This window comes from Conger conger, chromosome 8 (assembly GCF_963514075.1).
Source record: "Conger conger chromosome 8, fConCon1.1, whole genome shotgun sequence".
NCBI classification, from domain to species: Eukaryota; Metazoa; Chordata; class Actinopteri; order Anguilliformes; family Congridae; genus Conger; species Conger conger.
Genome location: NC_083767.1, coordinates 4650349 through 4663727, shown reverse-complemented (window position 1 = coordinate 4663727; position 13379 = coordinate 4650349). Strand labels below are relative to the sequence as shown.

The 13379-nt window shown below is 43.5% G+C and overlaps 1 protein-coding gene across 1 annotated transcript in view; it reads left to right on the top strand.

The window, feature by feature from the left end:
- Positions 1-13379, top strand: part of LOC133135097 (phospholipid-transporting ATPase ABCA1-like) — a 149641-nt gene that overhangs the window by 45075 nt on the left and 91187 nt on the right. Inside the window, exons 14-20 of the mRNA XM_061251868.1 lie at positions 1300-1522; positions 5341-5562; positions 8179-8383; positions 9069-9185; positions 9961-10132; positions 10718-10849; positions 12277-12416. Coding sequence (XP_061107852.1) covers positions 1300-1522; positions 5341-5562; positions 8179-8383; positions 9069-9185; positions 9961-10132; positions 10718-10849; positions 12277-12416 — 1211 coding nt within the window. The remainder of the gene's footprint in view (positions 1-1299; positions 1523-5340; positions 5563-8178; positions 8384-9068; positions 9186-9960; positions 10133-10717; positions 10850-12276; positions 12417-13379) is intronic.

The window sequence follows — 13379 nt, the reverse complement described above, 5'->3', positions numbered from 1 at the left end:
ACTTTCACGCCGACCGCGGCGAGACTCGCCCGAAACGTAGAACCCTGTCACAGACGGTTATATTTCGACGTCGACGGACAAGCTGCCACGGCAACCGCAATCTGTCCGGCCCGGCGAGTCGAGATGCAAATGCCGCGGCGCTTCTCCGCGGCGACCTGTCACCGCCGCGAACCGCCAAAGGCGCTAATCCTCTGTCAACAGCAATCAGCCGGGACTCAGCCACACACGGCCGGGAGCACACAGCGTGGAGTCTCACGGCCAGAGAGCACTGTCGCCCGTAGACACGTTCCTGTGAGCCTCTCACCTTGGCTGAGGAACAAAAGCCCTATCTGTCACATTAAGAAACTTTTGTTTTATTGTACAGTCTGTTAGTTACCTAGTATTTACCAGGTTGTTATTAGGTTGATATTATTAGGTAAATAATTCGATTTCAGATGTAAGTACTATGCTGTATTTACTGTACATAGTACTTACATATGATACTTGCAGACTTTGTTTCATGGTACTTACCCATGAAATTACAAGTAGTTACCTAATACCTACACAAGTATCTGTGTACTTATCCAGAAATGCTAGTAATTAACAGGCTGTAAAATAATGTGTTACCAATCTTTTTTGTTCTTTTTGTGAGGGTCTGATACGTCTCTTTTATGTAGAACTCAAATGTATAGATATTTTATACTCGTTATATTCTATTTTTGGTTTATAGCACGGTTTTTAAAAGCCAAGTCAAACACTGCTGTTCTTGTCCAGAGAGCACAAGGATGTGAAACATTCTGCATGGCATGCATACAGGCTGGATCCTTGGTTTTTGGTGAAACGCTCGCTGATCTAAAAGTATATCATCGTGAGGCACTTACACATCATGATTTGATGGGCTTGAATATGATAATCAAAAAGCAAATGAAGAGGTAACACTGTTTTAAGTCGTGTAGCCGCTGGAACATCACCCAACCACAGTTTATTAATCCTCATTCTGGACGAATACCCAGTATGAAAATATAAAAGGCAGCATTATAAAAATGATAGAAATTGACACAACGTTCCCCTATTCACTTCAAACAAGAATGCCTCGCCAAGTGTGCCATTAGCTTGAAAAAAAACATTGGATTATTCATTTATCAAAGGAATCACTTCCCCGGTCCACAGGTTTTCCTTCTTGCCATCCGTGTACTCGCATGATAAAAATAAAGATGAGTGATGCATAATGTGTGTGGTTTCCCCCCCGGCTGTGGAGTCCCTCCCTGCCGGAGCCCGGACTCGTTACTGACCTCCTCTCCGTTCGCCCCCCGGCCACAGCTTCATCCGGGGCGTGGGGGGGATGCTGCCCATGTTCCTGGTGCTGGCGTTCATGTTCACGGTGTGCCTGACCATAAAGGACCTGGTCTACGAGAAGGAGCTGCGGCTCAAAGAGGTCCTGAGGGCCGTGGGCGTGAGGAACGGCCCCCTCTGGCTCTCGCGCTTCATCGAGAACTTCGCCCTGCTCGCCGTCCCCTGCGTGTTCATGAGCGTTATGCTGAAGGTCAGAGCCGGGCCGGAACCGGACCGGGCCGGAACCGGACGGCACCGCCGGGAGAACCCGCCGATCCTCAGACCACGGGGCACTACAGTCGTACGCTCAACTTCAAACCTCTTCTATTTGTTATAGACTGTTCTATAGACTGTTTATAACATGTTTATAAAGGGTATATAGAGTAGGAGAAATGAATTGGCTTCATTCAGAGCTGTGCTATTGCACTAACGTTCAGGGACAGAACAGCTACTTTTCTCTTCTGACCCAGAATGTTTTTGTTGAGCAGAGAGATTAGTGCTTTGTGGTTTGATGACCTTGCTTTAAAAAAAATCACCAAATTAAAATAAATTGAAAAACCATAATCATCGGAAATTCACTATAAATCACGCTAATATATTAATCATCATGTAAATAATTTGAAATTCAGATATACTGATGAATATCTATACACCTTAAATGTAGACATGGAATATGGATATGCATACCTGAATATGGATGCTGACTGTATTGAGCTTATGCACAGTATTTTTTCAAGATTAAGTACGGACATAGCCAGGGGCTGGCAGAACCAGCTAATGCTGTGTATGCTAAATCAGGAGCATAAATTGGGTCCATTCTGAATGACAAAGTTTTCTGTGTTATCTAAAACATATTTACTCCAGGTGAGTTTTCCTTTCCACTGAAAATCCTGTTTTCGTATAAAATTGAGATCCTAGTTCATGCTCCTCATCACATTCTGTAATAGACGTAAGTATAGCATGTGTATTATCATTTAAAAAAATAAATTATTAGACTCTTTTGCTCTGAGTCCACAAATCCGTTTTTAAACAGTCGCAGAGGGGCTCTGGTGAATGGAAAATAAAGACGTAGAATTATTGAGATCAACAAGTCAATTGCGCGCGTAAGTGAAAACATTTACAATTATAGAGATGTTTTTATGTTTTTGGGGGATTGCATGAGGTGTAATAAATTTACCCTCACTTTGTGTTTATGAAGATTTGTAATAAAATTTTATTTATTACATTATATTCATTGGATTATATTTGTCACTGCTGTTCAAAATGTTTCATTTTACCCTTGGCGGAGAAAATTATATGAGGCTAATTGTCTCATCTGGGATGAATTTCATTTTCTTGACTGTAAATTAATTATTCATTGGAGATATGATGTCCTCTGTTATCGACTAATTAAGAGTGGAATCCAGTCTCTTCACTTTCAGACATTTAAGTGCGAGTGGCAAAAGGTAGAACAGACCACTCAATATGTTATTACAGGAATGTTAATTAAGGGGCCCAATCTGCACCCTAAAACAAACAAAACAAAATAAACCCCAGCAATATTTATTCTGAACTTTATTCTTGAGAAATTACTCAAGTGTTCATTTTATGCGTTGGTTGTTATTTTATTAAACTTTCCTGGGAACATTTTAAATATTTCAATAGATTAAATAGTACAAGGACACTATTCAAGTTAAATGATGACCTCCTGGTGATCTTACAAAAGTACAAAATGATTTTTTTATGCACGAACAAACGAAGTCCGTGTGGAAGGCTTAATAAAATTTCCTCCCTCTCCAAAAAGGAATATAATAGCATTTTGTATTGTGCATGTTTTTATGTAATGTACATTTTTTCCCAACTCTAATCCTACTGTACATACCCGCCTCCCTGTTAAACATTACTTGAGTGAAGTGTTTTATAAGCACGCTATCAAGAAAATAATCCCCTCCTGGACTCTCCTGACATAACAACCATAATCTCAGATGTGTCAACATTTAGTCTTTTTGCATCAAAGCAGAGAGGGCTTTTTTTCCCCAAATAAGCCTGTTTATGGTATTTATCAAATTGGTTTCAGCAGTTTTTGCTGATCTAGTTTTGTGTATATATTTTTGTTTTGATATTTTTTTCCCATTATTATTATTAGTAGTAGTAGTAATAGTAGTTGTAGTAGTAGCATTACAGATTCTGTATACGCATCATCAAAAAAACTGATAGAATGTGCATTGAATCACAGCTATGACTTGATTGGCTTCTGCATGGCTGCTACAACTGAGAAAAATAATCAAGCACAAGTAAATGAGAATGAAAGGCGAACGGTTTGTTTGTCGGTGATTCCTCTTCTGTGATTCTTCTTCTGTGGTGCCTTGCTGGCTGTTGCCCCGGCCGCCCCAGGTTCCTCCGCTCCCTGGCGAGCTCCTTGCCCCTGTACATGACCCTGGCCTGGATCTACACCGTGGCCATGATCGTGAAGGGCATCGTGCAGGAGAAGGAGGCGCGTCTGAAGGAGACGGTGCGCATGATGGGACTGAAACACAGCACCTACTGGTTGAGCTGGCTCGTCAGTAGTGTGCTTCCCCTGAGCGTCAGCGCCCTCCTGCTGACCCTCATCCTCAAGGTGATTCCGCCCTAAAACCCCGGGGCTACAATGTCCTCACGATGCAGGACTTTACCAGCCTCGTCAGCAGTGTCCTCACAATGCAGGATTTCTGTGTGTGTGTGTGTGTGTAGTATGTCATACCTCAGCCTCATACAGCAGTGTTCTCACAATGCAGGAATTCTGCGTGTATGTGTGTAGTATGTCATAATGCACAAACGTGGGGTTGCCGGGTGGCTCATTCACTTAATGCACCAAGAATGAGCTCCGTGGTCAAGGGACTGTGGCTAGCAGGGTGACGTCCATAGGGTGACGATCAATGACCTATTTCATCACACAGGGTGAGGGAGAGTTCAGTCAGATAGGGGTTGCAATTTCATTTCCGTCTGCCCACCCCCACCAATCGATCAGGCATCTGCGGACTGCACCTAAAGCCACATAAGAAAGGTCCTCTTCTGACTCCACTATGTGAGCTTAGCTGCAGTCTGCAGTGTGAGAGGAAACGGCTGGCGAAACCACACAGGAGCAGAACCGTGGTGGTCTGCATTCCCCCGATTATCCCGATTCAGCTGTGTGTTCTGCACACGGAAGCCGTCACCTCCAGTCAGCCATTCCAAGTTAGGGAGGGAATTGGACATGCTTAGCCCCACATTGGGTGCAAAATTCATTTAAAAAAATATATAATCCACAGATCCAAAACCCAGCAATTGCCCAGAGTCTTGAGCGCATTCAGCAGTGAAATCTAATTAATGAATCGACTGAATTGAAACCGGATTGACCCTCCGGGCCCTGCTGCAAACATCAGAATTCCCGAACATAACGGTACAGTATGAGATGGTGACATCATTCTACGAGGCACCTGTAGAAAGCAGTGTGTGTAAATACACAAACGACACGGGGCGTTTGCAGTGCAATGCCGTGATTTGTGAGCGTTATCGAAAGGGCAGGGTGGGGACCAGCTGGCCTGCATCCAGAGCACTTGCTGCCTGATCTAGTGAAAATAATGAATCTCAGTGCTGACAGTAAATTTATACTGTGCATGGCGTGACCCAGGGACCAATCAATGCATATTCCTGATTAAACCCATGCTCTGCTGCAAGACATCATCTTTGAACATTCAATGATTGTGTATCGGCTAAATATTTACACTGTACATGTTGACTACACTCTCCGAAATAAAGGTACGGAAAGTGCCTAAAAAGGCTTGTTGCGGTAAAAAAGGGTAAGGACATAAGGATGTACCCAGCGATATATAATTAATTTGTACCAGTTTTGCATTTTTACCCAAAATGGTAACATTTAACATAAAACATTACTGTACTTCCAGGGTACATTTGGGAAATTCGATCCTCGAAGAAACAAAAAAACGTACCTCCACCGTCTCTTTATTTCGGAGAGAGTGTGCGTGGGTGTGTTTTGGCAGCAGTGACGTTGGTTATCTTCCTCGCTCGCAGTACGGGAAGGTCCTGACCTACAGCGACCCCTCGGTGATCTTCGTCTTCCTGCTGGTCTTCTGCGTGGCCACCGTCATGCAGTGCTTCTTCATCAGCGTCTTCTTCTCCAAGGCCAACCTGGCCGCGGCCTGCGGCGGCCTCATCTACTTCGTGCTCTACCTGCCCCACGTTCTCTGCTTCGCCTGGCGGGAGGTCATGCCCTTCCCGGTCAAGCTCGCGGTGGTGAGTTCTCCGATCTCGCCGTCTCCGAAAGCCCGAAACCAGACCTGGCCGGCCGACCGCCTTCACGGGCAGGCTCACGCCCGCGCTTGAGAAATAAAACAAAACAGCGGGGGCATTGGAGGGCAAGAGGCTGTAGGAGAAAACAGCAGAGAAAATAGTGTATCCCATGTTCGCTCGTTCGATTTTCTCATTTCTCATCCCGGGCCATCTGGCCTTTGGTTGTACACGTATTCATTTCATAGCATCGAACGCCTTGTTCACAAGTTTTCACATCTACGAGTACATGAGTAGCGAGTCCAGACACTGCAATTTCCTGTGTGTGAAAAAATATTTGGTTTGGTCTCTGGAAATGATACATGATTTTGGGGTGATTGCTCTTTCCAGTCAACTTTCCAACTATCAAATGTTCTTGGACCGTTGTTGCCCAATGCTAGTGATTCTCATCCCCCAACAAATTGTACCTCTAAATAATCCACTACTGTATCTTCTAGTGAATCCCAAACAAGTTTTCACAGACCCACATTCCTCGTTTTACAAGTAGATTTAGGGTAAATTCCCCATGTTTGCCACCAAACATTTACACTTTTATCTTTGAATAAGTAATATGAAGTCTCAAAATCTGACCTGTTGTTATTTTTCCATAAATAAATGTGAAATTCCATTCACAGGACACTCTTGGAAACTAAATGGAATCTGAAACAGGCATCATTGCTTGGTCAAGTTAAATAAACAGTATTCACATTCAAATTACAGGTCAACTTTTCCAGTACTCACTGATTGTGTCGGCAGGACTCCCAGTCCTTGGCATTCAGATTTTATCACTTCAACTTTCAGATTGATGGGCCAGTCTCCTCATTTGCATGTGCAATATGTCTCAAACCAAAATGGCACCTAGTTTGTCATCTCCGCTGCGAATAATTTCACAATGTTTTTTATTGGATTTACACTCCCGGATTGTCCCCAAAGTGTCCGTTCCATTTAGCAGCCTTAGGTATTATGTGGATTTACATTTGACAGTGAAATAATTATGGACGAGTTACATTCGCATTAACAAATGGTTCTTTCCGTTGAACTGCGTGTTAGTCAGAAAGACAACAATGTGAAAATGTGATCAAAAGCATCATCAATTAAGCAATTCTGCAGTTTCCTGCAGTTACCCCCCCCCTCCCTGTCCCCCTCTCTGCCCTCCTCCCCTCCAACCAAAGTTGTTTGTTCCCCTTCTCACCAATATACCCAGGGAAGCGGAACTCAAGGTTGCGAGCGCGTGGCTCCATCCCTAGCCGTGCTCTTTGATATTCCGGCTCCTAGTCCCAGGCAGTCTGGTCGAACGCCAGCCGCGTCCTTCATGAAAGTCAGGACACCCCCCCCCCCCCACGTGGCGCGGCCGGCCTGTCCGTCACTCGGAGGTGATGACACGGCCGCAGGGCGGGGCCGGCCCCGCTGGTTCTGGCGTGGCGGTTTGGGCGAGGAACAGTTGGCCGGCGACCGTAGGGTGTTTGGCGCGGCTCGGCGCACGATGTGGGAACCCCTCCGTTTGACGGACAGACAATGAGTGAGCGTCGGGTGTCCTGGCACGGCCCGAGCGCTCCGCGGCACGCGTGTCATTGTTCCTCACCTTCAAAACGTTCCACTGAAAGAAGTGCACAGATAAGGAAGCAAATAAATAAGTAAATATCTTATCACCTTTTGTGAAGTTGTAGGGGTTCCTTTTGGAAAAGGCACCCTTTGATTTCGGAGTGTGCGGCTACCACTGCTTTGTGCAGCCTGTGTGTAGCCTTGTATAACACTATTTTGCTGAAGAAGAAAAAAATATATATTTTCACCTTTTATTTAGTCTATGTTAAAGGGGTAAAGGTATTCGGAAAGGTCACTTTTTATTTTGGAGGCGGGCGAGGTTTCAACATATCAACAACCCGTGAATCTGAAGGGAAATATTATAAAAACTAGATCAGACCCTCATTGAACACTGTTCTGGTAGGAGTGATACGTGACTAGTATCAATCGAGGTACAAAATGGAGGATTTTGGTACGCCAACAGAAAAGGAAGAGCATACTGACTTGCTTGTTTTTCCACAAAGTTAAAAAGAAATAATGATGGAATAATTAAACAATGTTGATTTGAAATAAATGATTCATTCTCAGTAGAATGCCCACAAGCCTGTAATTTGATGCATCAACCCAGACAAGCTTTGATGCCTGATGACAACCTGTCATTTGCAAGCAACTATTGGTTAGCATAAATTTGAAATGAGTAATGCTAGATGTGGGTATCATTGTTGAGGAATTGGACACTTAGAAATTATTCTGATATTGAATGTGTTCAAGAAAAGAAGGTTGTTTTTAAGATTTTTTTTTTTATTGTAGCTTTTGTTTTGGATGTCTGTAGCACTGACAGTGATGTTATATTAGACACAAAAAGCACAGGGAAAAGTGTGCACACAAACACACACATACACACACACACACTCACACACACACCCAGGCACACACACACTCAAATTTCCTCACACCTGTGCACTCACACACACACACACTCACACATACACACACACACACACACACCCACACACACTTAGCTGTGGTTAATGGGTCTGGCCCACACTGTTGTCCACACAGAGCCTGCTGTCCTGCGTGGCGTTTGGCTACGGCTGTGAGAACTTCTCTCGCTACGAGGAGCAGGGCATCGGCATTCAGTGGAGCAACATGGGCCAGAGCCCGGAGGAGCGCGAGAAGTACACCTTCCTCGTCTCCATCATCATGATGCTCGTGGACTCCGTCATCTACTGGCTCCTCACCTGGTACATCGAGAACGTGTTCCCAGGTATGCGCCTGAAGCTAGCTGTCAGTCTCCATGTCAGGTAGGAGTCAGGGAGGAGCGCAACTGTACACGCCCAAAACCCTCAATGATTTTATTCATCCTGTGTGTGTGTGTGTGTGTGTGTGTGTGTGTGTGTGTGTGTGTGTGTGTGTGTGTGTGTGAGTGTGTGTGTGTGTGTGTGGGTGCGCGTGTGTGTGTGTGTGTGTGGGTGCGTGTGTGTGGGTGTGCTTGTGTGCGTGTGTGTGCATGCATGTGTGTGTTTGTGTGCATTTTCAGATGTGTGTGCAGATGTGTGTGCAGGTGTGTGTGTGTGTGTGTGTGTGTGTGTGGGTGTGTGTGTGTGTGTGTGTGGGTGCGTGTGTGTGTGTGGGTGTGGGTGTGTGTGTGTGTGGGTGCGTGTGTGTGTGTGTGTGGGTGTGTGTGTGGGTGCGTGTGTGTGCGTGTGTGTGGGTGCGTGTGTGTGTGTGGGTGTGGGTGCGTGTGTGTGCATGCATGTGTGTGTTTGTGTGCATGTGCAGATGTGTGTGCAGGTGTGTGTGTGTGTGTGTGTGTGTGGTATATGCATGCATACAGATGTGCATTTTTCTGGGTTCACGGTACAGCTTTTCAGAGAAGCACAATCTCCTGAGAGAGTTGTGCTCTTGCTTCAGGAGTACATGTATCAGATGGTCCTTATGTGTCATCACAGGGCAGTTTGGGATCGCCAAACCCTGGTACTTCCCGTTTACGGCCTCCTATTGGTGTGGGACGTCTGTAACCCCAGACACTGGCCCAGATTTGTTGAAAGTCTCCGGGGAGCTGAACGGTAAGTACTATTTTTAATTATTTCCAGCGGCCAATGTTGATTTATTGGTTCCATTTATGTAGGTTATTTCCGCAGCTTAGGAAACATAACTTTCATAACTTGGGTTAATTAAGGGGTCACCTTTGCTAGTTACTTTCATTATTGTAGCATGATGGGGGGAAAACAACACCGTCGCTATGTCTCATAGAAAAGACATCGTTTACAGACATGACAAAACTTTGAGTATAGGGTTTATTGTAATCAGGACAAAGATACTGACAAGCAGAGTGGATTCATCCCTAAAAACAGTCTGCAAAGAGAATCTGGTGCCGGAAAAATAATGAGCTTTCATGCAGGAAATGGAGGGAAAAAGCGCAAAGAACAACAATGCCGGGGCAAACTTGCGTAATTGTGCAGACCCGTCAGTATACTCCACTGTTATTCAAAACAGGATGCCAAAATTCCCGTGTTATTGAAGATGCGGTTCATAAAATTGCTTGAAAGTAGGAAATCTGAAAGAGTATAGGCCTTCTTTTGAAAAGGAAATTGGAGTCCTTGGGCTTTTCTTCTTTTTTTTTGTACTTCGTCGGCCTAATAAGCGCTTCTCAAAAGTCTTGGGAAATGCTTGTTTGAGAAAGTCTTAGCAAACAATGTACCGTATTTACCTGAATTTTTTTGTGTGATGTACTGTATAGTTCCTCCAACGGCCTACAGTTTGCTGGACCACACAGAATGCATGTCAATGCAGCCGGTTCTTAGACCCGAGGCTAGTAACCCCCGCCCCGCACTCCTCCAGATTACATGGAGCCGGCACCACCAGACATGAAAGCAGGGGTGACCATCAGGAACCTGGTGAAGATCTACAGGACTGGGAAGAAGCTGGCGGTGGATGGGCTGAGCGCGGACTTTTACGAGGATCAGATTACCTCCTTCCTGGGCCATAATGGAGCGGGAAAAACAACCACCATGTACGTTACAACTTCATCATTTTAAATGACGAGCTTTCGAGGGACATTACATTACATTACATTACATTACATTATTGGCATTTGGCAGACGCTCTTATCCAGAGCGACGTACAACAAAGTGCATACCCATAACCAGGGATAAGTTCGCCGAAAGACCCTAGAGGGAAGCACAATTTCAACTGCTACCTGTACAACAAAGATAAGGACGAGGGCCTTTTTTTTTTTTTTTTTTGAGAACAAAGAAACAAAGAAACAGAGCAAAAGTGACCAAAGTTAACTACCCAAACACTGCTTACCTAGCCAACTAAGAATACCGATACCGATACCTGTCACTTGGGACAGGTGCTCCAAGTGAAAAAAGAACACACCAACTAAGAAAAAACTGTTTCATGAGACCCAGTTATTGTGCAGAGTATATTTTACTAAATAGAACATTTTAAAAAGTATCATTGGATTTACTGTAATAAAGTTATGGACAGTGGTTGCACGCTATATTATTAAGCATGAGTGACTTCAACTGGTTAAGTACTTATAAGTATAAACTGTATAAGTATATATTATGTTATTTTTTATTTTATTTTTCAGGTCGATTCTGACAGGACTTTTCGCACCGACCTCAGGAACGGCTTTCATAGACGGAAAAGATATCCGCACAGACATGGATTCCATCAGGAAGCACTTGGGAATGTGTCCCCAACACAATGTGTTATTCAACGAGTAAATATAAATCCCATTCACCTACATGCATCTGCAATGCTTTCAGTGAGAGTGTCAGTTTAAAAGAGTCATTTAATTTGAACAATACCTTTTGACTCCTGAATCTTCATAGTTTAAGAATTATGAATGCATCAGTGAAATAGCATGGTTATATGTTGCAAAAAAAGAATGATAAATATTATAAAACAGATTTAGAAGCCTAACTTGTGTTTCTTCTGCTGATTCTCATTAATGCACGAAGGCAATTGAGTTGTCACAACCGATGTGTCTATTTTGTTCCTATAAATAAATGATCACTTGTAAAGGCCATTTTATATTACTTACCTAATGAGAAAGAGCCAAGTATTCTTTATCCATTCATATTTAGTCATTGTATCTAAGATTTGCACTCTGTGCACAAGAGAGCACCACTCCACACATGAGCAAGGGAATGTCCCAGAGGATCTGAGTAATTTCACAGCACTGATGCGGCAAATGTCACCAGTCATTATAAAACGGTTCAATATCGCCAGTCTGTACATAAATGAGGCTGTAATCAGTTATATAACTTTACAATGCATTGTCTTGAAGGTCTTAATGATTGGACTTGTCAAACAATATCTGAAACTCAGAGGTGTCATTTATGATGTGGCATGGATTAATACATGGAAGATTGTGATCTATACGCAATAGCTCATTTTTTATTATTAATTGGAATAATTTGAGTTCTTAATATTCTCATAGTGCACTTGGCCTTTGAAATGTATCCATTGCCAGTGATCATGCACTACACTGGTTGGTTCTGCTTTACCTCATAAATCAACAGTGTATCCACCATTTTGTGGTTTTGCGGTGAAAGGCTACACTATACACTACAAAATGTCTACGGTTAAATAAACCCCAATAGCGTTAAGTCAACAATAACAGTATATTTATAGGGTCCAATAGGAACAATTTGTACTCTGCTCAAGGTGAATGTCCTCTAGCAGTTTATTTTTGCCATGTTTGTTTCAGTTCTGCTGTGAGAATGGATTTTAAAAACAATAAATAAATGTACACCCACAACAGATGAGCTAAAAACTTATTCGCTGGAAGTTTTCGGTGGAACACACTTGGGCCTTTAAATGCAAAAGGCTTTGTTGCAGGTCTGTGTAGTTTGAATTAAAAACTTTAGGAAAACATTCAACAAAGACCACAACAGCCATTCAAGAATTCAAGCTGTTTTTCCTTACAAAATTCATTATAGGCCTTGGATGGTGAAAAATAGAACAATTTAAAGTAAATATTTCAGTTGCTTTCATGTGTACTAGCTGGTAGCACGCTTGTATACATGGAGGTTTTTCCAGCTAGGTCACCTACCTCCAGATAGCATGCGGTTGCCATGGGGAACATTTGTGAATTTTGCATTGTCAATGAATATTGGTTTTTATCTTTTTCTGTCCTTGAAGGCTGACAGTGGAAGAACATATTTATTTCTATGCACGATTGAAAGGGAGGAGCTCGAAAGAAGTGAAAAGCGAGATGGACCAAATGATTAAAGACGTGGGTTTGCCACACAAACGCAAGGAGCTGGCCAAGAACCTCTCAGGCACGTACCGTACCCTGTATGCTTGGCCCCTTTCCTAAGGCTCGTAATGAAGCCTTTCGTTCACCTGACGATAACAATCTCCTTTCAAGAGCGAACCTTTACTCAACAGCTAACCCCCACCGTGCGTGTAATCGCTTGTCTGTCTGACGAGGTGGCATCAGTGGCATTGATTGGATCCAAACAATCCTAATCTGTGAAATTTGACTTTTTATGCTTGAGTTGTGTTAACGGTTGATTTCCCCTGACATTTACCCTGAATTAGCACGATAAAGTCCACACGCTCTTTCAGAGCTCTGTGAGTGCAGAATCAGAGTCATGTCGGAAAAAGGAACCGTTTCATGCTGTGTTTTCTTGTATGGGCTTGTAAGTTGATAATCATAGAATACTTTATTCTCTGCTAGACAGCAATAAAGCCCATGTTGGCTGGAAGGAATGGGTGATTCATGCTGGGGGCTTCTGAGAGAACACAAGTGTTTATGTAATCTGCGCACAGGCTTTGATGGCAGTGCAAATATTGGCAATAAGCAGAAATGAGATGCCCCATAACTTATTAGAAGCGATAGCTGGGTACACTGTGTGCCAGAGTTATGTTATCTTCTGACCAGGCTTCAGTGTAATGAAAATATAAACTTCTGTAATCATTCATAATGCCATCTGGCCACATGAAACGTTCAGGTCATGAACCCTAATTCAAACCTGATTGCAAAGACATGCAGGTTAGGTTCATTGGAGAGTCGAAATTGCCCCTTGTTGTACTCCCGCCATTGCCCTTGACCAAGGCACTGGCCTCAGAACTGGAGTTGGCCCCCGGGGGCCAACTGCTCCGAAGTACGGATCAAATACAGAGGACACATTGCATTGCCTTAGAAGACAATGACAATAAAGTTGAATCTAATCTAATCTAATCTAAATTTCAAAAGTTTTTATGTGTGGTGTCAGCTTTGAAACAGATGCACCTGCCGA